This window comes from Eubalaena glacialis, chromosome 1 (assembly GCF_028564815.1).
Source record: "Eubalaena glacialis isolate mEubGla1 chromosome 1, mEubGla1.1.hap2.+ XY, whole genome shotgun sequence".
Taxonomy (NCBI): Eukaryota; Metazoa; Chordata; class Mammalia; order Artiodactyla; family Balaenidae; genus Eubalaena; species Eubalaena glacialis.
The window spans coordinates 63,146,542-63,173,088 of record NC_083716.1 but is presented as its reverse complement, the minus strand read 5'-3'; the positions used below and the strand labels follow the sequence as shown (position 1 = coordinate 63,173,088).

The 26,547-nt window shown below is 55.0% G+C and overlaps 2 protein-coding genes across 2 annotated transcripts in view; one reads left to right on the top strand and one right to left on the bottom strand.

The window, feature by feature from the left end:
* CDH23 (cadherin related 23) overlaps positions 1-26,547 on the top strand; it is a 428,638-nt gene that overhangs the window by 366,199 nt on the left and 35,892 nt on the right. The window lies entirely within an intron of this gene.
* Positions 847-25,417, bottom strand: VSIR (V-set immunoregulatory receptor). The gene is made up of 7 exons (XM_061181167.1): positions 25,172-25,417; positions 13,999-14,424; positions 13,230-13,286; positions 7,045-7,152; positions 3,765-3,792; positions 2,274-2,470; positions 847-2,091 (listed from the first exon to the last, which is right to left on the bottom strand). Exons 1-7 carry the CDS (start codon positions 25,251-25,253, stop codon positions 2,054-2,056), a joined length of 936 nt encoding a protein of 311 aa, XP_061037150.1. The 5' UTR covers positions 25,254-25,417; the 3' UTR covers positions 847-2,053.

The window sequence follows — 26,547 nt, the reverse complement described above, 5'->3', positions numbered from 1 at the left end:
AGCGGCAGCTGGCCCTAGGGTCTGGCAGCCAAATTCTTAGAAGTTGTCTCTGCCTTGAGGTCAGAAGCTGAGGTTTGGGCCAGGCCAGCCTCCCCATTGGGCAGGAACATTCTTTCTGCGCTGGGGCGTGAGGAGTCTGGTCCATGGGCTTGTCCTTCAACCCTAGGGGTAGCCTGGCCCTGCCTCGAGCAGGTATCACCCTGCCCATCCCTGCCCTCTGGGCCCCCACAAGCTGTGAGAATAGCTCCCTCTTTCTGCGGCAGCTGGCACTGAGTCCACAGCAGCAGTTGAAACCGAGGGGTAGATCCCCAGGGACAAAGCAGGAGCCAGGGTTCGGCATTCTGGCCACTGGAGGAGTCAGTGCAGAGTCTCGAGGCCCGAGGCCCGCGCCCACCTTCTCCTCAAGGCCCCCAGGCACAGCTAGAGGCCCACGTTGACCTACAGTCTTGGGCCTGAGAAGGGAGCTTTTGGAGGCAACCAAGGGGCTCCCTGGCTTCAACTGCAGGCCCGGGGCTCACTGCTGCTGGAGAGCCTCGAGCTGTTCCCTTCTCCCACCCCAACTCCCATCCCCAACCAGGCCAGGTGGGCTTCTCCCTGCCTGCTGGGCCCTTACCCTGGCCTGAAGCCCTGGCTCTCAGCACCCAGGCCTGGCTCAGCAGAGCCAGCGTAGGCTGCTGGCAGATGAATGCCCAGTTGAAATGACGCCCTCCACAGTACAGTGCCCGGGGCTCCTGTCCAGCTCAAACTTTCTCCTCCCCCTCTCAGGCCCCACCACCCGTTTTCACCCCACAGTGTACAGAGACCCCTCCCCACTCCTCTCCATGCTTTAAAACTCTTTAATCGAAATTCCACAAAGGATTCCCCTCGTTTATGTGTATAAAAACAAACTTGGGTCATGGCCCTGAAGCGGGAGATGGGAGCAGAGGGTCCAGAGCAGAGCGGGCATAAGACTTTCGAGGGACACGCCCGCCCCTCCCACCCGACAGGATCACGCTGCAGTGAAGGCTCAGCACAGATTGACTGGAACAGAGGACCAAAGACTGGGGGGTGGGGGAAGAGGGCTCCCTGGGCCTCAGGCACCTCGGAAGCAGGGTAGGGATTTAAACCCAGCTCTTACAATCCACCCACAGGTTTTGCACTGTTGCCCAAGTAGTTTTGAATAGCACCCCAAGAGTGTCACAGTTTGAGCAGTACATTATGTGGTCACCATCTCTCTCGACCGCAGGGAGCAGGCGGTGGAGCCCTCTCCTCTAGCCTTCCCAGCAGGCCCCTGGCTCTCCCCTCCACTCCCATCTGCGGTGGGTGGTGCAACCTCTGGCCTGGTTCCCATTGCCCAAGATGCCAGTTGGCTCACAGTGGCCACCGTGCCGCAGCATATACTTCCCGTTTTGGGGCTTCTGGCCAATGAATTCTGGGGACCAGAGTGCAGGCAGTGGGAGCCCCAGATTTGTGTAACCTGTTGACGGCTCCTCAGAGTTGGCTGGTAGAAGGCAGCTGGGGAAGGCTCCCACGGCCCAGGGTCAGGCAGGCCCAGCCCCAGAGCCTCATGATTACAAAGAGGTTTGACAGATGAGCATTCTCAGGCGAGATGGGGGAGCTGGGTCCACCACAGTGGGGAGAAGTCTCTCCACATCTTGTCCTATGTCTCATGCCTGGAGGGTGGCACTGGGAAGTCTGCCCGGTGCCCATCTCTGCTGTCAGGTCCCAAGGCTTATGTCCCAGGGAGAGAGGCTGCCACACAGCTGGCAGTTCTGGGGCTTCTAAGATGGAGGTCATTTGGCATCAGTAGCTGGTGAATTTTGGGTGTCTGGGGTGGGATCCCAGCACCCCACCATCCTTGAGACGGGCTGAGCGATCCAACACCTCCTCCCTTCTGCCACGTAGCATCCAGAGAGGCTGAGGGTCTGGCCATCAGGGGTATTTCAAAGAGTCTGAGCTTAGAGCAGGAGGGAAGAAACCAGGTCCAAGGCCAAGGGACCACTCAGAGGGCCAGCCCTAGCTCAAATGCACCTGCCCCAGGCCCAGCCACAACTGCCCACGGCCCCCAGCTGGTCTAGATGGCCTCAGAGTTTGGAGAGTCAGGGACAGGGTCTGCAAAGGAAAGGAGAAGCAGAGTGAAGTGGGGGTTCCTCTGTCCTTCATCCCCCCAACCCCACACCCTGAGGCTGTGAGGACTCCCCAGGGAGGGCGGGGAGTGAGGCTGATGCCTTGCACGCCATGGAGAGGTCATGACCTTGCAGGCCATAGAGCTGTGAGGGAAGAGAAGCACTTACCTAGGGAGGGGAAGAAGACATCCCCGGGGCCTGGTGGAGACAGAGGAGTGTTGGGCTCAGAGAGCAGATGCCGCCCAGACTCAGAAGGCTGCCTCCGGGCCACATAGGTCAGGGGTTGCCTGGGCTTGGTCTCTGGCATCCCATGGGAAGGTGGAGAGATCTCAAAGCCGGGGTTTTCAATTCCTTGAGTGTTGTTGCTAGAGAATCAGAATTGAAGGTCATCCGTGCTGCCTGGGGCTAGGACTCTGCCCTCCCGCCTGCCTTCCTTCTCTGCTCCCTTCCCCTCACCTGCCTTCCCACCCCAGGTCTCAGCAGCCTCTCCTAGCAGGAAGGGAGGATCCAGGGCCAGAGAGAAAAGGCCATGGGCTGCCCTCCCCACCTGCCCTGAGCTGAGGGCATCTGACCCCAGCTCCACCCTGTGGTCTGACCATCTGCCGCAGGCCCAGGAAGGAAGCCCAGGGTCAGAGGCGCCTCAGGAATCTGGGGACAAGTCTCTCTTTGGTCAGTAGAGTTAATGGCATTAGCACTGAATGTCCCCACAGCTTGTCTTGAGCTGAAGGGAGGCGTTCTTCCTGCTTGGGAGTGGGACAACCTCTGAGGACCCCTCCAACTCTGAGATTCTAGCAGGATCGCTAGCAGGACTTCCTGTGACCTGTCTTGAATATCATCCCTTTCAAACATCAGGGGGGAGCTCTGAATTTGGTGTTGCATGTACCGGGGCCAAATTTCTAAATGTGGCTCATTCCCAAGCATGCCCTCCATGCCAGGCTCCATGCCAGCTTCCTGCCCAGAGTGCACCAACACACATTCCCTGTTCACTCTATCCCCAACCTGCCGCCTCCGTCTGAGCCTGGTCAGCCTCTGCCCTTGTAGCCTGACAGCCTTCTCCTTGGGGTGCCCTGCAGGGAGGGGCCACAACTCCAGATGTGCTGGCCTCCTTTGCATGTTTCAGTGTCTGCCTGGGCTCAGCTGCTTCCTCCCCTCCCCCACCCTGGCCTGGCTGACCACTGAGGCCCGAAGGTGGGTGCGTAGTTCATCCAAGCATCCTGGAGCTCAGGCTGCTGGGTGAGGGGTAGCAGGGAAAACAGCCAATCGGCACAGATGTGTAGGCCTCGGTGGCAGATGGCAAATGCTCTTCTAACCAGCTGTGCCAGGCAGCTAAACAGGGGCCCTACTGCCCAGAAATATCTCCTTCCTGACAGCTGGCCCAGAGCACAGGGAGGACCAGGGAGGCCACATCTGTGTTCTCAGCCCTGTCGTGGTATAAGCAGTGACCAGAGAGGAGAGGGGAAGAGATCCTGGTGAAGTTGGGAGAATCAGTCTGTCCTGGCTAAAAGGTCCCCCTCCCCCTTAACTGCTGCATAAGGAGTTTGGGTGTAGATGCTGCCCTTCAGAGATGACAGCCCAGGGAAAAGAGACAGCCTGCCAGACTCTGAATCGGGGTGGCACAGCTGCTGGAAGTGTTCTCAGGAAGGTCTCCATGGGCCTTACCTGTCCATCCGCACCAGCTCCTGGGCACCTAGGGACAAACAGACAGAGAAGCTAGTCACAAAGGGAAGGCTTCCCCAGACAGCATCCCTGCCCTCACTGGCAGATGCCCCTCGGGGAACGGGAGCAATCCTGGACAGGGCCGTGCTCAGCCCTGGATCCCACTTCTATTCACTCAGGAAGCCCGTATGGCAGGCAGTGCTCTGCGTGTCTACCCAGCAGGTGAGGCCTCAGTGAGCGGCCCATTTTGACCGGTGATAAATGAAATTTGGGCTGCATTTTACAAGTGTCTGGGACAACATTTGTTGCCAGGAAACCAAAGGCAGCCAATGATTTCTCCCACGTCTTAACTTGGTGATGTTAGATATTCATGATCAACCAAAGGCCTGGCTCCTGAATTTGCTGTTTCCTGTTTGGACATTTGTCACGTTCTGGTCGTCAGCCATGATTTACTGGGCAGGAGTGTTGCAAGGTCAGTTCCTAATTAGAGTTCCTGGTCCTCTCTGTCCCATCCTCTGCATTGCCTAATAGGGTGGCTTTCAAGGCAACATCTCTTAGAGGAAACTTAGGGGGCCTGAGACCCTATCACTTCTCAGCCATGCTACTACTTTCTACTCTGCAGCCAAGCTGCTGCCACCCTGCCCCACTGTGCGGGTTCCCCACCCCCCAAACTGGCCACCAACCAGATGCAGTGGCCCCAACTTCCCTCTTTCTTGCAGCTCCCCATGTACTCCCACAGATCCTTCTCGTTTTTTACGAGCTTTGCTGCTGATTACGATGGGGAAACAAGCAGTAGGGGAGGGGCACAACAACAGAACGCCCACGGGAAGTTGCACACAAGTTCCTGAAATCTCTGAGGTATCAGAGTCATGGCTCCTTGTTTACTGGGTGACTGCGTGGGGCTTCGTGCGGTTTCTGCGTTCCCGCCCCTCATCCTCTCCTCTGCCCTGGGGACACCGAGTCTCTGATACTAGAGAGGTTGCCACACCCATTGGCCTCCGCAGCACACTGCCTTCCTCAGTGCTCCCAACCCTTTCTCTTTCTTTTTTCCTGAGTTTGGCTCATTCCCAAGCACACTTTCTGTTCCAGGCTCTGTGCCAGGCTCCGTGCCATCATCCTGCCCAAAGCGCACCACACACGCTCCCGTCCACTCTGTCTCCGACCTGCCTCCCCACTGCCCCGCTCCGGGCCACTCGGCCTCTGCCCTGTGGCCACACGCCTGGCATGTCCCAGGTGACTTCTGTTGCCATAATTCCAACAGCTGCTTCTCTAGAGTCTAGATCAAGAAGAATGACCTGAATCTCCACTCCCTCTCCATTTCGTACCTGGTTTCTCTAGCATCGTCCCCTCTGGCATCTCTTGTGTCTGTCTCTAAGCCTTCGACCATGCAAGTCATTTTTTTTTTTCTTTTTGGAGAGGACAGAGGACTGGCCTCAAAAATACTTTTATTAGGAGATAAATGATTGATACCTTCCTGTTACTGCATATATTAAATCTGGGGAAAGGTGCTATGAAGTGGCTGCCCATCACAGAAATGGGGCTCGTTTAGAGTTTCAGAAGACGTGCTCAACACTGGTCGTGGCACAGCCCTAGCCGGCCCACCGCACCCCCTCGAGCCTTCTTTCAGTGCAATTCTTCAGCACCCAGCTCATCTGTCCCTTCCTCTGCGAAGCCCTCAGTCTGCAAGTGTCCCAGTGCGTGGAATAGGAGATACTGGGGGCTGACCCCGGCTCCCCATGTCCTCAGGACACCCCACAGTGTTCTGGCCTGGGGATGTCCCCTCTCTGCTTTTCCTTCCTCCAGCCCGGGACAGGGGCAGAGCCTTGGCCAACCCCTCGGGGCCCTGTAAGGAAGGCTGTGCGGCGCCAAACAGGATCAGTAGTGCGCCTCCCCCACCCAACGCCGTCCTCTGCCAGGAATTTGTTTCCCAGTTCCTGTTCCCTGATGGAGACAGCCCCGTGGTCTGGAGTAAGGGGCACAGAAAGCACCTCCTTTGCTGGTAGCCAAGCCTAGCTGAGCGTGGCCCCCTCCTCGTCCCATTCCCACCTCCGTGGAAGTGCTCCACAGACAGGCAGGAGCTGAGGGCAGCTCTGCAATGATTTCTCTCCCTGGTTGATCCCCTGGCTTCCTCTTTCTGCTCCAACCCCTTTACCCTCCCCCACCCCAGCCCCAACCCCAGGGTATTTGTGTAGATAGACTGTGGTGGATTTTGTGAGAGGAATAAGGGCGTCCTGAGAGGAAGGGAGAGGTGGCCACAGCCTCTGAGTGACCCAGTGACAGAGGAACAGAGGGGTGTCAAGTCGTTACAGTCTAGCCGAAGGCGATCAGGTGTAAGCCAAAGCCTTCCTGCAGAGGACGGAGGGGAAGAGGTGGGGGAGGCGAAGCGAGGGCCCACACCCTCCTGCTCTTGGAAGACTGAGACTGGACGAGGCTCATGGGTGGAGTCAAAGGAAGGGCAAGGGGCACTGTCACCCAAAGAGACGGGTGAAAAGGTATTTGTGGTCACAACTTGAAACCTGGCTCCACCACGTGCTCGCTGTGTGGTTCCTTAAGGGAGTTACTGAACGGCTCTGTGTCTCAGTTTGCTCAGCTGTAAAATGGGGCCAGTGGTAGGACCAAACTCTTAGAGGGGTTATGAGGAATATGTGAGAGAATGTATATAGCAAGCTTGGCGTGGTACCTGGCACAGCAATCCTACTGGTTAGGGGTCGTCTGCTGTGACGCGCATGCTGACGAGCGTTTTTATTATGTGGTGGGACTATATTCCCTGAAAAGCGTGCGGTGAAAAGCTCTGAGTTTGAGTCTTAGCTCTTCCACTTACTAAGTTATATAACATTCGGTTAGTTATTTAACCCTGCTGATCTTAGGTTTCTCACTTGTAAAAGGAAAGAGTTGAATCAAGTTATCTCTAAGATCCCTCCCAGTTCTGATAATCCAAAGGTCATTTTGTCACAACAATTGCTACCAAGACAAGCCTACCCATACATTAAAGCAGGTCCCCAAACAATCTCCAGGCGGTAGCACTTTTATAAACCAATTTCACCTGCTCCGTATGATTATTCATTCATTCATTCAACAGTTATTCATTGAGCGCCAAGGGGCTAGTGGATCCCCTCTTCTCTCCACCATTGAGCCCAGCTCCTTGCAAGGACTGTAGCAGCTCCTGTCTCTTGAAGAGCGGAATTGTGCCTGCCTTTAGCCTTTGCTAATCCCCGTGCCTGAGAGGGGGGCTGGGGCAGGTCACTCACACCCCCACCTAGCCCAGGCGGGCAGGGATACTCACGGCGGTTGGAGGCCACCTGCCTTTGCTTGTAGACCAGGAGCAGGATGAGGGGGAGGCAGAGGATGCCCACGATGCAGGCGCTCGTAGCCAGGGCAGCAGCCGTGATGCCTGAAAGGACAGAGGCAGCCAAGGTGAGGCCCCGTTCCCACTGCACCTCCTGAGGGGAAACTGAGGCCCAGAGAAGGAAGGCCTGGCAACAGGGGGACCCACCTTTACCCAGGCCCCACAGCCAGACCCTCACTGACTTGCAGAGGCACGAAAGGTCTGGGGACCCCAGGGGGGCCAGAGCACCAGAAATCAGGCCAGGCGCTTACAGCTGAGGCAGCTCAAGCGGGGAAAGAGAAGGGTCCTCATCCCAGCCCACTGGGAACAGCTCGACCACCCTGGGTGACAGGTTGTTCCCTGAAAAGGGAGAGCAGGCCCTTCATAGACCTCATGCCACAAAGTTCAAGGTCAGAAGGAGCCCGAGAGATGAAAAACTTTTGGAAATAGATAGTGGTGATAATTGCACAACATTGAGAGCATAATTAATGTCACTGAATCAAACACTTAAAAATGGTTAAAATGGCAAATTTTATGTTATATATGTTTTATCTCAATGAAAAATAAATGAATAAAAAGCCCTACTTATCCCTGGAGAGACTCCTTGGCTCCAGGATGGGGCCTCTAAACTGACCTCACATGTACAATTCACGGGGAAAAATCTTGGGGCAGGAACTAGGGAAATGTGAATCCTTGTCCAACATTTACATTTTTTTAAACTTTCTAAATTACACACAGAAAAAATTTACAAGTTAAAAAAAAATCAAAAGTTTCTTCCTCCCCCTCTACCCAGGCCCCCCCCCAAAGACATAATCACTGTCAGTTTTTTTGTGTATAGTCTAGATACATTCCCCGCATGTAGAGCATATATGGGATCACGTGACAAGTGCTTTTCCCACTTAGCACAGCTTAGACACCTCTCTGTATTGGCACAGAGATCTACCTCATTCTGCCTAGGGCTTTATCACGTGGCTCACCCAAAATTTATTGAAACAGTCCCCTACTGATGTGTATGTAGGTTTCTTCCATTTTCAACATAACTAATAAAGTAGCAATGAACTTCTTGTGTAGGCATCTTTGCTCACTTGGGCAAGTACATCCGTATATAAAACCCTAGTAGTGAAAGTGCTGAGCCAAAGAGTAAGTGTATTTTCTTTTAGCCTATTGCTAAATTGTCCTCTAAAAAAAACTTGTACTGCTTCACGATCCCATCAACAGCATGGGAGGTTTGATTTATTTCAGTCCATCTGCTGACTCCAGGAGTTTGGCTGGGAACAGACGTGCCCTCAGAACCACAACCAGTGTAAATGCATTTCCCTCCCAGTTTTAGCCCTTCCCTCTGACAGAAAAACCATGGGCTGGGATACCTTGTCACAGCGTCAGCTTGGCTCCAGGGAGCTTTGGGGAGGTGAACGGGCTCAGTGTTGCCTTTGCACTACTTACTTGGGAATAAAGGCTGTTTTTATCTCATTGTATTGCTGAACAACCTGACGGTGTAAACAAGCTTTCAGGGCGTTTGTTCAGACCTCAGAAGAGAACAAGCTGTTTTCAGGCGCTTTAGAAGCACCCGCTGGTACAGGAACAGTTGCTGTGCTGTTACAAAGACAAGTTCGACTCCACATTAAAGCAGGTTCCCCACAGATCTTAGCGAGGCTGCACTTTGACGTAGAGTATTGAAAGTTAAATGTTCTATAATTCAGATATTCGAGTATCTCTAAACCCCATCCCAGGACCTTATTGTGGGCACTGAGAAACCGGCTGCACAGCGCTCTTTTCTGGTCGTCAAAGCAGGTCTCCTCCAGACTGGTACTAGGCAGCATTTGGTGTAGTCAGTCAGTGGTCACTGAGTCCAGCTCCCTGTTGGCTGTGGGTGCCTTGGCCCAGCCTCTACCTGACTCCTGTCCCCAAGCAAAGACTCCCTCTCTTCGGCCCCTCTAGGGGATCAGGACTTGGTTTCCTTACAGCCTGGCCTGGGAGTTGAGGCTAGGGCCAGGGGGCAGGGTTTGGGGAGAGTTCTGTGGGCCAGTTGCCCTCTGACACCATGGGCTCCTCTGCAGAGCACAGCCTCGCCACAGCTCCCCAGCCCTCCCGCTACGTGTGGCCAGTACCTGGAGGTGAGGTCGGGGGGTCCTGCTCTGTAGCCATCCAGAGCCAGACTCATGCTTAGAAGGTGATCAGGCACCGGCAGAGGCACCTGCCTAGCCAGCAGCAAGCAGTGTGCCAGGCCCTTACACAGCGGGGTGGGATGGGAGGGGCCCAGCCTGCTCAGCGATTCTCTGTCCAGGGCCTGCCAGTAGTACCCCGAGGGTGTTTATGGAGGAGGGGGGAGTTCAGTAGAGCTGCCTGGTTCCAGGGACGGGGCTGGATGAAAGCAAACCATACACCTGCTGTGTTGCGGGGTGGGGAGGTTGCTTCTCAGGGAGATGGGCTGCCCAGCCCCCTTCCCCAGGTTCAGTGAAAAACCACAGCCCCCCAGCAACTCGGGGCTCCTGGGCTCCTTGGGTACCACCTTCCTCAGCCCCACTCCTCTCTTATCACCTCCCCTGCCACCTCAAGCTGCTGTGAGCATTCAGAGGATTTTATAGACCAACTACCCTCCTCCTCACCAGAGATAACGCTAGGAGACTGGCGCTGCAGTCAGAGAAGGGAAACTCAAAGAGCTTCTTGGCTGGAAGCATCATTAACTGATCAGGTACCAAGGCTGGCTTGGGGGCACCTGTCTTACAGCAGGGACTGGGATCTTTCCAAAGGCAAGTGGCAGTGGAGGGCAGTACCCAGCGGTCAGCCCTGGGGCCTACTAAGCACATGGGTCACCAGGCAAATGTTTCGAACTGTTAGAAAACAGGATATGTGTCCACTGTCTGCTGCCATCTACTTGCCATCCTGCCTTGGCACAGGGGAATGGATGAGATGACTTGGGAAGCCAGGCCTAGCATTCCACATTAGAAGTAATAGTAGCCAACACATACACAGCACTTACTCCGTGCCAGGCATGGTTCTTAGCGCTTTCTTTACACAGAGTACCTCATTTTAGCCTCGTAACAACCTGGAAAGTATGATGATAACTGTCATCCCCATTTTACAGATGAGAAAACTAAGGCACAGGGAGGTTAAGCAACTTGGCTGATTTCAGGATCTGTGCTCTTACCCACTTTACCACACTGCCTTTCACTAGAATGGACTCAGGTTGCAACTATGGCCGACACAGTACTTAATTTTTTTTTAATTAGTTGCCAACATTTTAAAATTCAGAGAGTTCATGTAAAATCTGGACTTCTGACTTTGCTTGAAAATTCAGTGGCTCTGGCAACCCTGGGCCCCCTTCCTGGCACATGGTGGTTGGAACTGCAAGTACAGACTGGCAGCTGGGTGCTCACCACAGTCTCTACCCCTCCCTACTGTCCTACCCACCAGCTCCCTGGCCCTGCAGGCATTTAGTTTTTGAGCCCTGACTCAGCACCTTAGATAACACAGGGTACCTCCCTGTTAGTTGGAAAGGGACACGCTTGCTCGCATCGCTCAGTGGACACACGATACCCGGAGAACGGAAGCACTGTCCGAAGCCCGCACAGCCCACCCAAAAGCATAGCCGGGTTTCTCTTCATCTGAGACCACTTCCGCCTTAGTGCCAAAACTCCACCACAGCTGTAGTCTGCAGACCTCCAGAACCAAGGGCCTGGAAGGGGATCGAAAAGGGACTCCAGAGATCATTGACGCTATCCCCCTGCCCTTGATGCCGAGACAGAAGCAAACATGTCCCTTTGGCCTTTAAGTAGCCAATTCCCTGTAGACAGTAGTTCAGGGAAGCAGGGACCAGAGTAAGGCTGCACATCCCACGAACTGGAGAGGAGGAAAATATCAAAACCTGAGAGCAGAGGTGCCCAGCAAAGGAAGCCTGACCCTTAACAGTCAAGTTCAAGGTTCTGCCTCACCTTTGGGCTCTCATCAGCCAGACTCCTGGGATTTCCCAGGTGACTCCTGTTCCCTTAATTCCAGCAGCTGCTTCTCTAGAGTCTAGATCAAGAAAAACGACCCAGATCTGCACTCCCTCTCCATTTCACACCTGGTTTCTCTAGCACCGTCCCCTCTGGCATCTCTTGTCTCTGTCTCCAAGACTTATACAGCTAATTTTCAGAAAACGAGTGTTGACAGAGGGGAAGGCCCCAGTGCTCAGGCAGGGTTTGCACACTGAGAATCAGGCACCCTGGCTTCTCCTCTTGGCTCTGGGAGACTGGGAACAAGTCCCTTCACCCGTCTGAACCTCGGTTTCTCCATCTGTGAAATGGCGGCAGTGGCGGAGGTGTTTCTGCGGGAGCGGAAGTGGGACTGGGGGTTTGCTCAGAGTGGAAGGGGCGATGGGGAAGTAAACACGCAGGGACCCCGCCACGTGAGGCTCACCCTGTCCTGTGCACAGCACGCATGTGCGCACACAGTCATGAGGCTGCTGCATGGGAAGGGAGGGGCTGCTCGGGGTGGGGGGCCCCCTTTCCACCCTCCCCAGGGAGCTGCCAGTGGAGGAAGTGAGGAAGGCAGCGGCTTGGTGCCGAGGCCACACATGAGCTCTGCGGTGTGCAGGAAGAGGGGCTTGTTCTTAGTTCCATGTGGGTCTAACTCAGACCCAGCTGTGTGTTCTAATTTTGTTCCTGGCTGGTCCATTTGTTGCTTCAAAAAAAATGAGTAGTTCGAATAGAAAGTCACCACAGCCTTTGAGTGGGGGCTTGGCCGGGGCTGTAGCTGAGCTGTTCCCATTCCTGGCTTCAGTTTTGGTGTATGTCCTCCTGGAGGGCAGGGAGGAGGCCTGCACTTTTGTGTCTCCAGGGCCTAGGCGGGGTCTGGTCCACACTGGATTCCCGATAAATTCTAAGAGAGAGAAGGCTGAGGAAGCCAAGACCCCCTCTTCTCAGAAGAGGGGCGTGTCCCTAAGATGTCCCCCCTTTGCCTGCTGTCTCCAAGCTGCTGGGCATTCTCGCCTGGCCTCCTAGTGCCCAGGTACCTCTTTTTTTTTTTTTTTTAAATTATTTTATTTATTTAGTTTTGGCTGCATTGGGTCTTCATTGCTGTGCGCAGGCTTTCTCTAGTTGTGGCGAGCGGGGGCTACTCTTCGTTGCGGTGTGTGGGCTTATTGCGGTGGCTTTTCTTGTTGCGGAGCACGGGCTCTAGGCACGCGGGCTTCAGTAGTTGTGGCACACGGGCTCAGTAGTTGTGGCTCGTGGGCTCTAGAGCGCAGGTTCAGTAGTTGTGGCGCATGGGCTTAGTTGCTCTGCGGCACGTGGGATCTTCCCGGACCAGGGATCAAACCCATGTCCTCTGCATTGGCAGGCGGATTCTCAACCACTGCGCCACCAGGGAAGCCCCTGTAGGGCACCTCTGGGCAAATACCAGGGGGCTGACTGACACCCACCACGCTGTGTGTCCAGTCTCCTACCCCGACGTGGGAAGAAGGTGATGTGAGCACAGTCCCAGCTGCACTTCCCTTGTCAGCTGTGTGAATTGAGGCCGTTACGTCACCTCTCTGGGCCTCCATTTCCATGTATGTAAAGTGAAGTTGGTGACGCCTATTTCACAGGGTTCTTATAAGAAGCCACTGAGATACCAGTACTTGGAAGGACTTAGCACAGTCCTGGCACATAGTAGGAGCTCTAGAAAAGGTGGTTCTGTTCCCCTTCCTGAGCCTCTCCTTCCTCCCTCCCCACACAGAACAAGGAGATTTTAAATAGTTGAGTCCAAGCCAGGAGGACCCCCACCACAGCCCTCCAACCTTTGCCTGTGGCAGAGGGCTAGTGGGCAGGAGCCGTGCCCACTGAAAACAAGCTCGGCAGCCTGTGGCACCCAGTACCTGTCGTGACGGCACTTGGCCAAAGGTCACTGCCGGGGCACAACCCCCCTCCGAGAGTCAGGAGCTGGGACTCCAGGAGCCACCTTCCTCAGGCTTTGGGCCTTGGAAGGGGCATGGGCTTCTGGGGGCTGCAGCCCAGTGGCTCAGGTGAAGGAGGAAACAAAAGGGAGAGGCAGCAGCAAAGGAGGAGGAATGGGGGTTCCGTGGGCTTGGGGTGATGAGGTCAGAGTTCAGAATGAGGTCTGGGTCCAGGATGAGGACAGAGGAGAACAGAGAACCCAGAAGAGCCAAGAGGGTGGTTCCTTACTTTCACTCTCCTTGGAGGAGGGTGGGTGCACAATGCACTTGGATGGTGCTTCTTCGCCTGTGGGAGCAGAGAGAAGGGTCATTAGGTGGGCGTCAGACCCAGGAAGCCAGGAAGACTTGTCCAGGCTGGCATGCCCCCCCTCCTGTCACAGGTACTCAGGCTAGTGTCCCCTTGGCAACATTGGCCCAGCTGCGCACACACACACAGACACACAGAGGCATATTTTCACTGCACAGCTAGGCATGCCCTGCCCATTGTCATGACACATGACAGCCTCAGGGGCATGTCGATACCTGCCCACACCCACACCTCTATCTAGTCTACCGCCCCTCGCCTTCTCACCTAGACACACGCACACACACACACTCTTCTAACTCACACCCCAGGTGTGAGCCATGGAACTGTGGTGAGTAGTCACACTCCCAGCCCAAGTTCATACACCCCCTCCCGTTAAAAAGTCCCACTGTCATAAACACCCCCTCCCGTTAAAAAGTCCCACTGTCATAAACAGAGCCACATACGCCCTTCTGTCCATCACACCCAGCTACCCAGAGAGACGCGCACAGCTCCACACACCGTGCCACCCCTGTAGTGCCAGCACCACCCATACAGAATCACACAGCCTCCGGCACAGTGTCGCACCATCAGATGCACAGCGCCACCCCGCAGTCACGCTGTCCTCCTCGCTGCTCACCCTCCCAGACAAGCACAGGCACCATCCCCAGAGGGACACCCCCCACCCCAGCTGTCCCACAGAGGCAGCCCTCACCTCTCTGCACCTGCAGCTCCATGGCTCCGTAGAGCCGCTGCTCCGAGTGGTGGTGCCTGATCTCCACCACCAGGCAGCAGTAGAGGCCGCCGTCCAGCAGGGTCAGGTTGCGCATGGTGATGGTGAAGTTGCCGTGGTGGTCAGAGGCTGACTCCAGCCCATGGCGCTGGGCCAGATCCTGGCTGGTGTTGGCCTGGTGGCCGCTGTGGTGCAGGTGAAGGTCCTGGAACGTGAGGTTGCGGATGGGCCGGCGCTCCGAGCAGGCCTGCACCTCACCCCGCGAGCTGCGGTACCAGGTCTTGTAGAAGGTCACGTCGTGCCCTTTGGCCAGGGGGCCCAAGAGTCTGCAGGTGAGAGTGACGTTCTGTCCCTCGGGACACACATACAGGGAATACGGCGTGGCGACCTTGAATGCTGCCACCAGACCTGCTCAGAGAGACGAGAGCCTGTCACCCGCCTGAGCCGGCACTACTCCCAGTGCCCCCAGAGTAGGGAAGAACCTTGGTCTGGGGCTTCAAAGATGCGGGTTCCCCAGCCACAAGCTCCGGGCAAGTCAGCTGACCTCCCCAAGCCTCAGCTTCTTCTTTAGTTCATGAACCCGGCTCCGTCCCAAGCTGTGTGGGAGGAGCCACAGGAGCTTCCCCAGGTGTAGCTGGATGAGGCATAGGAGAGACTCCAGGCAGGCAGCAGACTGGGCCCGGCCAGCGTGTGTCCCTCTCCCAGGTGGCACATGTGCTCCAGCCCCAGCTCCCATCCCCCTACTGCAGGCACCATGGCTCTGCCCACATCTGGCCCCTGGCACTTCCAGCTTCCATGCCCAGTGCCGTTGGGTGGGAAGCAGGGTGAGGAGGGAAAGGCTGTCTGGGAAAAGCAGTGCTTTGCCCTTGACGGCCCCCCTGGGGGTCATCGGCTCCTGGGCTGGCCTTGCCTTCGCGCCTCCTCATCAGTGAGCACTAATAGAGCATCTACCTGCGTGAGGCCTGTGCCGGGTGCTACATCTCACCTGGATGCTGAAGATGTGGCCTCTCCAGGGGCTTATGGCCTAGCTGGGTAGACAAGTCTGGCCTCTTGACAAAATAGCCCCATAGGCTAAAGGGCAAACCCATACCAGCCTTCAGGGCACTTGGAGAAAAGAGGACACGACCTTCCTGGGGATGGTCAGGAGACTCGTTAAAGGAAGGAGGGTCTTTGGGGTAGATGGACAGAGAGGATTCCAGCAAGTGGAAGGTGGTAGGGAAACAGGAAAACCCAAGGTGTCTAAGGGTCAAGGACAGGCAATGCAGAAAAGGTCATCTCATCCAGGCACCTGCCTGCCACCCAGGCTTCTTAGAAATATTTTCTAGTTCATTTTGTTTTCAATAAGCAAATGAAGCCATGCCCTGGTCCTCCTTATCCTACCCCAGTCTCCCAGCATTTAACCAGGTTCACCCCCCAAAGCACTGGCCCTTAAAAACAGAAAATTCTGTCTAGCTATGAGCCTCAGTTTCCTCATGTGTGCAATGAGGAAAATATTAGCTACAAGAGGCTTGTGAGAGGACAGAATGAGGAAAAGAGGAGAACACGAGATGTGAGCTCTTGTGCCCCCTGCAGACATAGGAGGGATAGCTATAGTTATTAGACGTTAGTGATATTTTGATTTTAATTGGCTAAAATCAGGGGCTGTTGTGGGCAGACAGGGAAGGAGGACCCTGTAAATATGTACAGGATCAAAATGGATATGTCCTTTCCATTGCCGTTGCCTGAACCCAAGATAACAACGCGACTTCTTCCTCCAGATGCCCCTTCCCTATTTTACAGCCCAGCCCCCTCTCCCCTCACCTGGCAGAGCTGAAAGCCTGGCCCAGTCAGGAGAAAGGCAGCCTGGTGTAGCTTTGGAATTAGCCCACCCTGCATTGGAGTCCAACAGCTGAGAGTTACATAGACTCTGAGCCTCGGACTCCTCACTATAAAACATAGAAGTGAAACAGCTACCTGCCAGAGTTGAGGCAGAATTACAGATACTTTACATGAAATGCTCTGAAGGTTGGTGCTTGATACCTGGGAAAGATAGGTCTCTAACTCATTTCTGCAATTCAAGAGACGTTAGGACATTAAGAGTGAAAACAGTTCTGCACGATAGAATGGAGAAGCCAGATTCAGATTCTCTCCCACTAAGGTGTGAATGACTGGTAACAGCTGTGGTCCAATCTTGGCGTGCCTGCATATTTAAAGCAGAGTGTGAGGAGGCAGCAAAGCCATGGCCCCAAAGAATATGTCTGCAAGGGTGGAGTTTTAAGCCCCAGAAGGTAAAAAGGACACACACACACCAGAGCCTCCCACTCACAGCACCCACATGTAAGAGGGAGCCATGTCTGGGAGCCCCAGATTTTTGGAAAGTCATTGCCAAGGTAAGCAGGGATTTCAGAACTTCTTTAGCGAGATGCTGATCTCCCTTTCCAGCAGAAATATAGAAGCCCAGAAAGGGAAAGTGGTTTGCCTGAAGTTCCAGAGGGTATAAACTCAGAACCTAGAGCATGGGGGCTTCAGGTAAAGCAGGATCTAGTTAGAACTAGAAGAAGGAATAGCATGGGCATGTCTAACAACCCAGTAAGGTAGGTGTTATTTTTATTCCTGTTTCACCAATAAGGAAACTAAGGCACAGAGATGTTAAGTAACTCACCGAAGTTCACACAGCAAATAAGTACTAGAGTCAAAATTAAACTCAGGCACTTAGACTCTGTACTGAAAGAAACAATTTCAGAAACTGGCAGCCCACCAGCCATACTCAGCCTTCAAACATATGTTATTTGACCTTCAAAGTATTTTACAATTTTTTTTTTTTTTTGAGATTGCCAAAATTTAAAGACCGGGAATTTGATATGAAAATTCTGACTTCTAGCTTCTCTTTGAGAATCAGTAAATTAACACTAAACCAGCTTTCCTATGAGGCAGTCGTCAACTGGAGCTGAGCAGCAGCCTCCTTTTTAGATGGGACACTGGTGTTCTAGCTTGCTGCAGTCCCTTCTACTCCCTAACTTTCCACCTGGCCTGCTTCATTCCCTCACCATGAATGTCCCATGGACATCTGAGTTTCTGATCCATGAGTGTGGCTCCTTGGTGTAACCAGGGAGGGATTCTACTCCCCAAGCCCACTGTTCTACAGATGAAACCCTCAGGCTCAGAGAGGAAATGATCCACCCAAGGTCCCCAGTGGAAGCCTGACTGCCAAATTTTGGCTGTGCCAGTAAATGGAAGTGGGGAGTAGCTACAGAAAGGACCCTCTAAGGAAGAATAAAAACCCACCCAGAGAGTGGACCCTGGCTTATTTCTGCCCTCTACTCCCCCTTTCCCCAGCAGGCCACAAGGCAGCTCCCAGCAGCATCTCTCCCAGCTGGTAACTGGTTTCCCCTTTTCCCAACATTATCTTCAGCCCCAGGACTATCGCCAAGGGTGAGAGCCGAATCCAGATCCAGCAGCATTTGCAGGAGCACACACACCTTGGGGGCCACGGGGAAGCTGGCTCAGTAGAGGCCAGGGCCGCAGGTCTGGGGTGGGCAGAGGCAGACGCAAGAAGTGGAGCACAGAGCTGAGCAGGGTGGGGACTGCTGAGTGGACAGAGGTGTGGACGGGTTGGGGCCAAGATGTGGCAAGACTGAGGCTAGCTTGTGGGCAGGGTAGGTGTGGGCAGGACGGAAGCAAGCAGCAGGGCCTCCAGTGGGGCACCAGCCCAGGGCCTCCAGCAGGACGTCAGGCCCAGAGCCCCCTGGGTCCAAGCAGTGGTGTTAATGACTGCAGAATTGCCCAGGAAGCGGTGGAGAGGGGATTCTCAGCCCGAGGAGCGATTTCGTTGAAGACCCACAGTGGGGACACAGAGAACTGGGGTTCAGAGACAGAGTTGGGGAGGGGGCATTGCTCAATCCCTTACACCCCACATGCCCCAGAAGGACCTCTTCCCCTTTTAGAAAAAGGAGAAGCTACCCTGGGCTTCAGGTTTGGGCGTGGGTGAGAGTGTTCAGTTTGAGCAAAAGGGCCAGACGGGAGTGGGCCGGGCATCTACAGGTTTGTCCTGGGGGGAGAGAAAACATCTTGTTTGTGGTGTCTGAGATTGCAGCTGGGACAACGCCCGTGGGCAGCCTGTCCTTAGGAGGACTCAAGGGCACGGCGTTAGGGAAAACAGCGCACGTGCCCCATGTCTTCCATGACTGCGCATGCGCACGTGTGTTATCAGGGGCTATATATAGCCCAGCTGGAATTATAATTATTTGGCCGGAGGATGTTGCTTATTGTCAGGAGCAGATCCTTCTGGACACCTGGGGCATTGTAGGAGACTGGGGAGGAAGGCCCCTGGCTCCAGGGTGGCCGAGAGCATGTGGGACAGGAAAAGGCCCCCAGCCCCGGGCTGAGCCTGTGCGCATGTGGGAACCATCCATCATTGTGCTGTTCTTGGGGCCCTGCACCCCGCCCCCAGCCCCCACCTGCTGCTGGGTAAGATGGCAGAAACACCTGGAGGAAGAATGCTGTGATCCTGGGAAATGTGAGGTCTCAGGATTAAAACTCTGGCCTGGGCAGGCAGATCCCTGGGCCCCAAACCCCACTTAGCCATGCCCTTACTGTGTGCCTTTGGGCAGGTCCCATCCTTCTCTGGGCCTCCTTTTCTTCCTACTATCTGGAGAGACTCCCCACATTCCTAGGCCCCTTCCAGCTCTGAAACCCTGTGGCAGGTGAGAAGGGCTGTCTTAGGGCAGAGGAAGGAGGCAAGAATGGGCTACAAAGGTGATCACGGGCATTTATGAGCCCCTCTTACAGGTTAGGACTTGCTGAGCACTTTATACTCGTTTAATTCTCATAACGCCCCTGATGTAGGTCTCATTATCCCCATTTTAAAGATGAGGAAATCAAATCAGAAGTCAAGCGATTTGCCCAAGGCCACACAGCCCTACGTGGCTGAACTGAGACCCACACCTTGGACAAGCCAGCACTACAGGCAGCAGAGCCCTCCACCCCTCCAGCGGGTGGGGCTGACACCTCATCCTCCAGCTACTCGGAGCGCAAACTGACCTCCAGTTGACTTCTGTGCTCTCCACGCAGCCAGCCTTGCTCTGCCTCAGACCCAAACCGAAAACATCATTCTTTCATTCCACAAATATTTACTAAGGTCCCAACATGAGCCAGGCCCAAGGCAGAGAGGCCATGGGGGTGCAGAGTTCCCTAAGGGACTTCCGCTCAGAATTTAGCCCTGCTTCTGCCACTTTCTAGCAGTGGGACCCTCAGCCACAGAGGGGCTCAGCCTCTTGTAAAAGCCCCAGTGTAGGGGAAAGGAGTTCTTGTTTAGCTTCATCTCAGGATGCTAGTTTTTTGTGACCTCTTTCCCCCCATAAGGTTTCACCTGGTGAAACCCTGTGGGTGTGCATGGGATGGGTGTGTGTGGGTGTAGACAGGCCTGTGTATTTACCCTGACCCGGCATGAGCTTAGTCCACAGTCGCCAAGGCAACGCCCCAGCCTTTGGAGGTGGGTCCCTGGCTTGATTAGTCAGGCCTAGGAGGCCCCACCCAAACAGCTGGACTCTGTCCAGCTGCTAGGGGCTGTAAGCAAACAGTTACTGATGGCCTGCTATTGCTGGCCCTGTGCTAGATGCAGAAGGCCAGGTCCTCGCCCTCAGAGGGGGCCCCAGACAGACATGGACCTCGTCTCCAGCTCCCTGCCAGACCCTGTCCTCCAGGGCAGTCCATAGAGGGTATAAGGAAAGGCTAGGCTCTGTCTTTATCAAGATGGAGAGCACAGAGGGCAAGAGGCAAGGACCAATCAGGACTGGTCCTGATTCCAGCGCTAAGCTCCAGGAAGTACCTCCGGGACAAAGGGCTGAGGGCCCAAAGCTGGCAGGTCCGCCCATGGGGCTCCGTGGCCAGTGAGGACAAAGGGCATCTCAGATGTGTTTATTGATACCTGCTCCTGCAGGAAGTGTCCATTCACATTGGACCAAGGAGTCTGGGAAGGGGAAGCCGGGCTCTATCGGAGGAAGCGGCACTTCCAGCACATTGGGAAAGCATCAGTGCATCTGGGGCTGGAGGCTGTTGGCCAGCACACCTCCCCAGGGAGGGCCTGGGCGGTTGGCCAGAGCCGCACCAGTGGATGCGTCTCTGGATGACTCGTTCCTCAGCTCTCCCAGGCCCTCTCTGAGGACAACTGTATGTAGCCCAGACTACCAGCTCCAGCCAGCTACCCTCAAGATCCTGTGCTGTGAAGACTTCCTAAGGTTCAGATTCAAATCTCTTTGTGCCCTACCCTCAGTGCAGGAGGCTCGGTGGTAATGGTATAGTAGCAGGCTCTTAACTCTGTGCCAGGCATCATTCTAATCACTTTTATATGGAGTCGCTTATTGAATCCTCCCTCCCTATAAGGTAGGTACTATCATCGTCTCCACTTTACAGATGAGGAAACTGAAGCACAGAGAGGTTAAGTAACTTGTACAGAGTCTCATGAATAGCAAGTGGTGGTGCCAGGATTTGAACCCAGGTCATCTCACTCCAGAGGTCTAGGGTGTAGAAGTAGCCAGGGATTGACCAGAGGCCCCACCTCCTTCCTGCAGATGGGCAGGCTGACCTGGCCAGTGAGGCTGCAGGCTCCCTCTCCCACTCTCTCCGTAGTTGTTGGGACAGCCAGTTGGCCCCAGCATGGGGAGAGGACCCAGCTAGAGCCACTGTATTTATTTGGGGAAGGCAACGGGGGCTGGGAGAATTGGGGCCTGGAAGAAGCCCAGAAAGGCCTGCTGACCCTGTCCTGGCCTCTTAGGATGAGCACTGCCATCTCTCCCTTCTTCCAGGAGAGCTGAACTGCCCCCTGCCCCCAGCTGCCACTCCTCACAGTAGTGAGTTTTCTTTTTCAATGGAGAGGAGCTGACAGCATCTACAGCATAGGTAGTTTTACTTTCAGTTTTATGGCATTAAATAACACTGAATCACATAGAGAGAAGGTTATTCCCTTTTCAATTGTCTTTCAGTCCTGATAACATCAAAGAGAAAGTCCCAGTTTGATGCCAGTGTGTCTTCAAAACATCTCTATTATGTGCTAAGCTCTTCTTTTTTTTTTTTTTTTTTTTTCTTGCAAGGTACAGCAGGCTTGGAGCCTTCCCCAGGCTATAGTTTCCAACTAGAATTTACCTTATTTGGTTTTCCTATTATGTACTTTTATGATTTTGTTCTATTTATGGCAAGTGACACTGGCTTTCCATTTATGGCAGTGATACAAAGTTTCCTTTTAAAATCTATTTACTTAAGTCAAAGAATGAGTAGATTTAAAGAGGGTACATATGATGATGGGCAGACACTGTAGAAATCCCCGAAGTGGTGAACAAATGGACTGAAGGTCAGGAAACACCATCATGGAATTACTCTTCTGAAGTGAGTGGTCAGCGCTGCCGAGACCCTGTTACCCAGCCTGCCCAGGGCTCAGATAAAGGCGGAGTGTGCGTTTGTGATCCCACAGTAAGTGAACAGCAGAGACAGGGCTTGACCCCCGGTCCCCATGGGAAGTAAGATCCTATGTAGAAAGGTTAAGGGACTAGGCTGGCTCGGTCAGGTGCAGAGCAGCTTCATTACTGAGTTACTGATGGACACAATGGTGGCCATTGTCTTTCTCTCTGGGGATGGTCAGCCAAAGTAAACAGGCTGAATGTTAAGCTCAGTTGCAAGGAAGACCCCAATAAGACAAGGAAACCCTGAGCCCGGCTTACCTTGAAGTGGCAAAGTCCCCATCTCTGGGGAACTTTAAGAGGAGAATCTACAGGCACCTCCATGGGCATTACAGACTGTTAGTGTGTAGAGGTGCTACAGAGGGCTGGGCCCAGCACTTCAGACCTCCAGGATTCTAGAGAGTCCTGTCCCAGTGAAACCAGTCAATGCCTTCCCATGCTCTGGGCGCTCTACCGGACCCTGCAGGAAGCAAGGAGCTAAGATGGTAAACCAATGGCATGTGGCCTCCAAAAGCCAAGAGGCAGAATAATACTACACAGCCAGAGTTCACCAGGTGCCAGGCACTATGTTATGCCAGGCTCTGTGTTACGTGTGCACCGAAAATTCACAGCAGCCCTCTGAGGGAGGCGCTGTCATCGTCCCTATGGGAGAGATGATAGAACTTGCTCACGGATGCTGAGTAACTTGTGCAAAGTGACAGAGCAGTAAAGGACCATCTTGGGATTTGAACGGAGCTCTGATTGACTCCCCAAGCCGGACTGTTAAGTGACAGGGTTGAACGGGAAGCCCTGGCATGCAGGGCACACAACTCCAGGTCCCTTCCATTCTCACACAGGGTGGCATTAGGAAGCCCTTGGGCATGCCCGCGCTGCTGCTAAGGGGATCCGAGGGTCCATCAGAAGCTTCACCGCAGCTCCCTGGTGCCCCCTCCCCTGGTGAGGCCAGACTGCTCCTGGATGAACGGTTGGCTTAAAACCTGGCACCTCAAACTCAGTCTTTGGGGCTTGGTCAATGCTGGTGAGGGGTCACTGCCAGTATACCCGATGGGCACCAAGGACCCCTCTCTTCCTCTCTTCTTTCCCTCTGTCTGCTTGGGCCTAAGACCCCATATGTGTGTGCATATAGGGAGGTGGCGTTCCAGCAGTGTACCTCCCACCTGGGCCACCCTCGCCTACGGAGGTCAGGCCCCAGCAGGGAACCTTTGCCCTACCTGGGGGAAAGAGAGAGCAACCAGCCCAGCTCAGCAAGGGGCTCCCCGGTATTGCTGCATACCCCTGGCATTGGGTAGAGGCTCCCTTATGCCCATGGGCTGGCCTCAAGCCTGCTTCTCTCCACCTCAGGGCCTCTGGGCAACAGACTGTGGATTTCCTAAGAGCCGATCATTGCTGCGTCAGAGGCTTGCACCATTGGGTTACTCAACAAGGCCCTGCAACCCTGCTTGCCATACAGGGGAAGATGGGCTCTCACCTCCCCAGCCCCAGTGCGCCTCCATGGGCTAGTCCCAGAGTTTGGGACTCTTGGGTCAGCCTGTGAGGACATGGCAGGAACAATAACTTCCACAGGTCCTGGGAAGGCCAATAGGGGAAGAAGAGGCTCTGCCACCCTTGGGGTCTGCTGGGTCCTGGCTCCCTAGGTGCCTCCCTCCACCCATTTCAACCTGGGTCAGGCCCAGGAAAGGGGTGTCTCCTAGGCTCCTGTGCGCCATTATCACCACCACCATTCTCCATGGTGCTGGCCCAGCCCCAAGAGCTAGAGAACAAACAGGTCTGCACTAGCCACCTCCATCTCACCTTCCCAAAGCATCAAGGCTTTGACAGTGAGCAATCCTGCCCAGGGCCACCCAGCACCCCAGCAGGCCGGTGAGCAGGTCTTTCCAACTCAGAGACCCTCCGGACCATGTCTGCAACCAGGCCTCCCCATCTCTCATCCCCGTTGTTGCACACTGTACTGGGTAGCAGCATGAATATTCATTAGCACACCCATATTACAGTTAGGAATACTGAGTCCCAGAGTAGTTCAAAACTAAGAGAATTCTCCTGACTCCTTTCAGTGGAAAGCTGCTTCAAACCCTAATTATCTCCTTGAGCTGGGTCCAGGAAGAGATGGAGTACCAAGCTGTTTAAGTAGCCAAGACCTCTGGGGGTGAAGCCTCCTGGCTGTAGAGACAATATGGAGTGAGGGGCTCTGAGCCTCTCTGCTACTGGCTCTGTGCAAGCTGGCTCTCTATGCCCTAGTTCTCTGGAACTCAGTTTCCCAAACTGGGGCTGCTGAACAGAGAGCAGCTCAGCCAGAGGAGGACAGGGTAGCGGTAAGAAAACTGAAGGGCCTCTTGGGGTCACTTGGAAAGGATGGGGCAGGGTAGGCGGTCTGTAGTGGGTGGGATGCTGGCCGTCCTGCCTGCCACCATCCCCTGCTCCTTTGGGAAGCCATGTCTGCCATGAGCCATGGCCTTGGTGCCGAGACTGCTCCCCCACCCCCTTTGGCTCTTCCTGGGGAGCATCCAGTTCAGGGCTTAGGCATCTCTGTCTGTGGGGTGTGGGCTCCCTCCTCCTTATAGGAGGCCCAGGCCAGCCTCCCAGCACTGAGATACCATGCTGCCTGCAGGCTCCCCAGTTTCTGAGGTGTTTTCCAGGTTCTCTCAGAACCCTCCTCTTGCTCTTCCCCTGTCTTCCCCTTCCTCCTCTTCTTCTGACTCACCCACTGGGTCCCTTGCCAAGCTCCCCACCTCCCTCCTGCCTCCCTCTGACTCCCTGCATGACTCACACTTTCCCTGAGCCTTCCCAGAGAAAAAGTTTAAAGTTTAGTTCCATAGGCTGCCTGCCGGCCCCCTCTTCCCTCAAGATCCAACTGCTTCAGTCCTGGACAGGCAAGAAGCAGGGGCCAGGCTGTGGGTACTGGGACCTTTGCCCCCCACTCAAGGAGCCCCTGTGTCCTGACCAGGATAGCACCTAGAGTTGTGACAGTCTGGACTTTGGAAGGGGAAAGTGACACCTCCCAGTGTATGGCTTCTGTGTTTGAGCTGAGGAAACTGAGGCCCGAAAGATGCTATAAGTTATCCAAGGACCTAGAAGGGGCTCAGAGCCAAGCTGGGAAATGTCCCACATTCTCCCCAGTGCATGCCCTACACCAGTCCCTGAGCTGCAGCTTTGCTAGCATGCTGGGAATCAGCTGACCACTCAACTCTCAGCCATCAGACCCTCAGGATAAGGACCAGAGGGCGCCCATGTCCAGCTGTGGACCAGTGCCTGCACTGACTAGTGCCCACCAAGGCTCAACCAAGAGTGTCACCAGGGTACAGGACACTGGCTGAGAGTATACAACTTCGGCGCCTTGTGAGATCCTGGGGCCCTGGGGTGGGGCAGGGAGACGCCACAGGTGTCAAAAGCCAGTGGCATCCACTAGAACACATTGGGCTGTCTCCACCTTGTTTATCTCCTGTTCTGCAGAAGGTACTCGTGCCCGGGCTCTCTGGGTTGGGAAGGGCTGGACAGGCAGCTGCTTGGGCAGCTGCCGGCATACACGTGTGCCCACCACCCAGCCGGGGCACTTGGCAGAGAGCCGCCGCCCCTGCCAAGCCGTCCTAGCGGCCTCCCTGCCGCGGGCTGGGGTCACGGCAGGCTGAAGGGGGCTCCCAGGGCGCCCGCATCTGACCTGGGACCCCCCACCCTGCCCCGCTGTGCTCTCCCGTTGCTCCTCCCCAGCACCCAGGCTCCGCCGACCTTACCTCGGGAGGCAGCCAGGAAGAAGGCGAGGAGCACAGGCCCCCAGCGCCAGCTGCCAGCCTCCGGGACTGGGGGGACGCCCATGTCGCCGTCGGGCAGAGTTGCGTCTGGCGCAGCCGGGCCGGAGCGGAGCCCGGGGGCGCGCAGGGGGCACTCCTGGTTCGCAGGGAGCGGACGGGACGCGGCCGGCGGGGAAGCCTCCGCGCGAGTGAGCGCAGAGCAAGTGAGCGCGGCCGGCAGCCCGAGAGCCGCCCGCTCCCAGGGGCCCACAGCGCCCCCGGGCGGCCAAGGCTGGGGTGCTGCCTCTCCAAGGGCCCCCGCGGGAGGGGCTTCCCGCTGACTCGCACCCGGCTGGCCTTGGAGGTGAGGGAGCCAGTCAGTACGCCAAGAGTCAGCGCCACTTGATCTCCCGTTTGAAGCCTTTTCTTCTCTCCCCCATTACTCTTTGCAGAGGATTAATATTGTTGTAAAGCCTGAGAAGTACATCTGCGTCTAACTTAGCACGATACATCATCATCATCATAGATTGTATCAGCCCTCACCCACCAGCAAAAGCTTGTACCTGATGTCCTCCAGCCCAGCCCAGATCCTGGCACTCCCAGTAGTGGAATGACTGACTGACTGAATGAATGAATAGATGGATGGATGGATGAAATCTAACTTTTGTAAAGAGCTAGGTGAGTGAGTTGGGGCAGGCTTGACTGTAGATTCCAGAGCCTGCAACACCCTTGTGCACATGCACACACACACACAGACATGGCACAGGTGCAGGAGTACCCAGCAGGCTTGGCACACCCCTACACTAGGACACACACACACGTGTGTGTGTGTAACATCAGGTAGTGTGTCCCACAGAAAATCATCAGTACTCCTCTCACCCAGGCCCCAGCCTCTCTTACTCCCTGCACCCTAGATGTCTGCAGGATGCTCTCACACACACACCCCCCTCTAGTCCTTTGCTCTTGCACCCCACCCAGCACTGGCACTGCTGGCGATACCTCTCTCCTCTTTCAAGTCCTGGTCTCAGAGAGAAGGGGCTCCATGGGGCAGCACTATTAGAGCCCCCCACTCTCAGCCCCTGCAGCCTGGACGATGGTTAGACCCACTTCCAGGAGTCTGGGAAAGTAGGAAATGTCAGTACCACCACCCCCATTGGTGAGGCTGGAATCCAGCCCTTTCCTGTAGGGCGGCACTCGTGTGCTCTTGCTGGCCGAAGGGGCTCGGGAGGATGCAATGCTGGGCTCCTCGCCAGTGGTAAGTGCTCAGAGCTGTATCTTGTGTGCAGAGCCACAAGATGAACGTGGTGGCCTTCCTTGACAGTCAACTTTACTCAAATATTTGGGGCCTCCACCACCATTTTTAATGGAAACTAATGCAA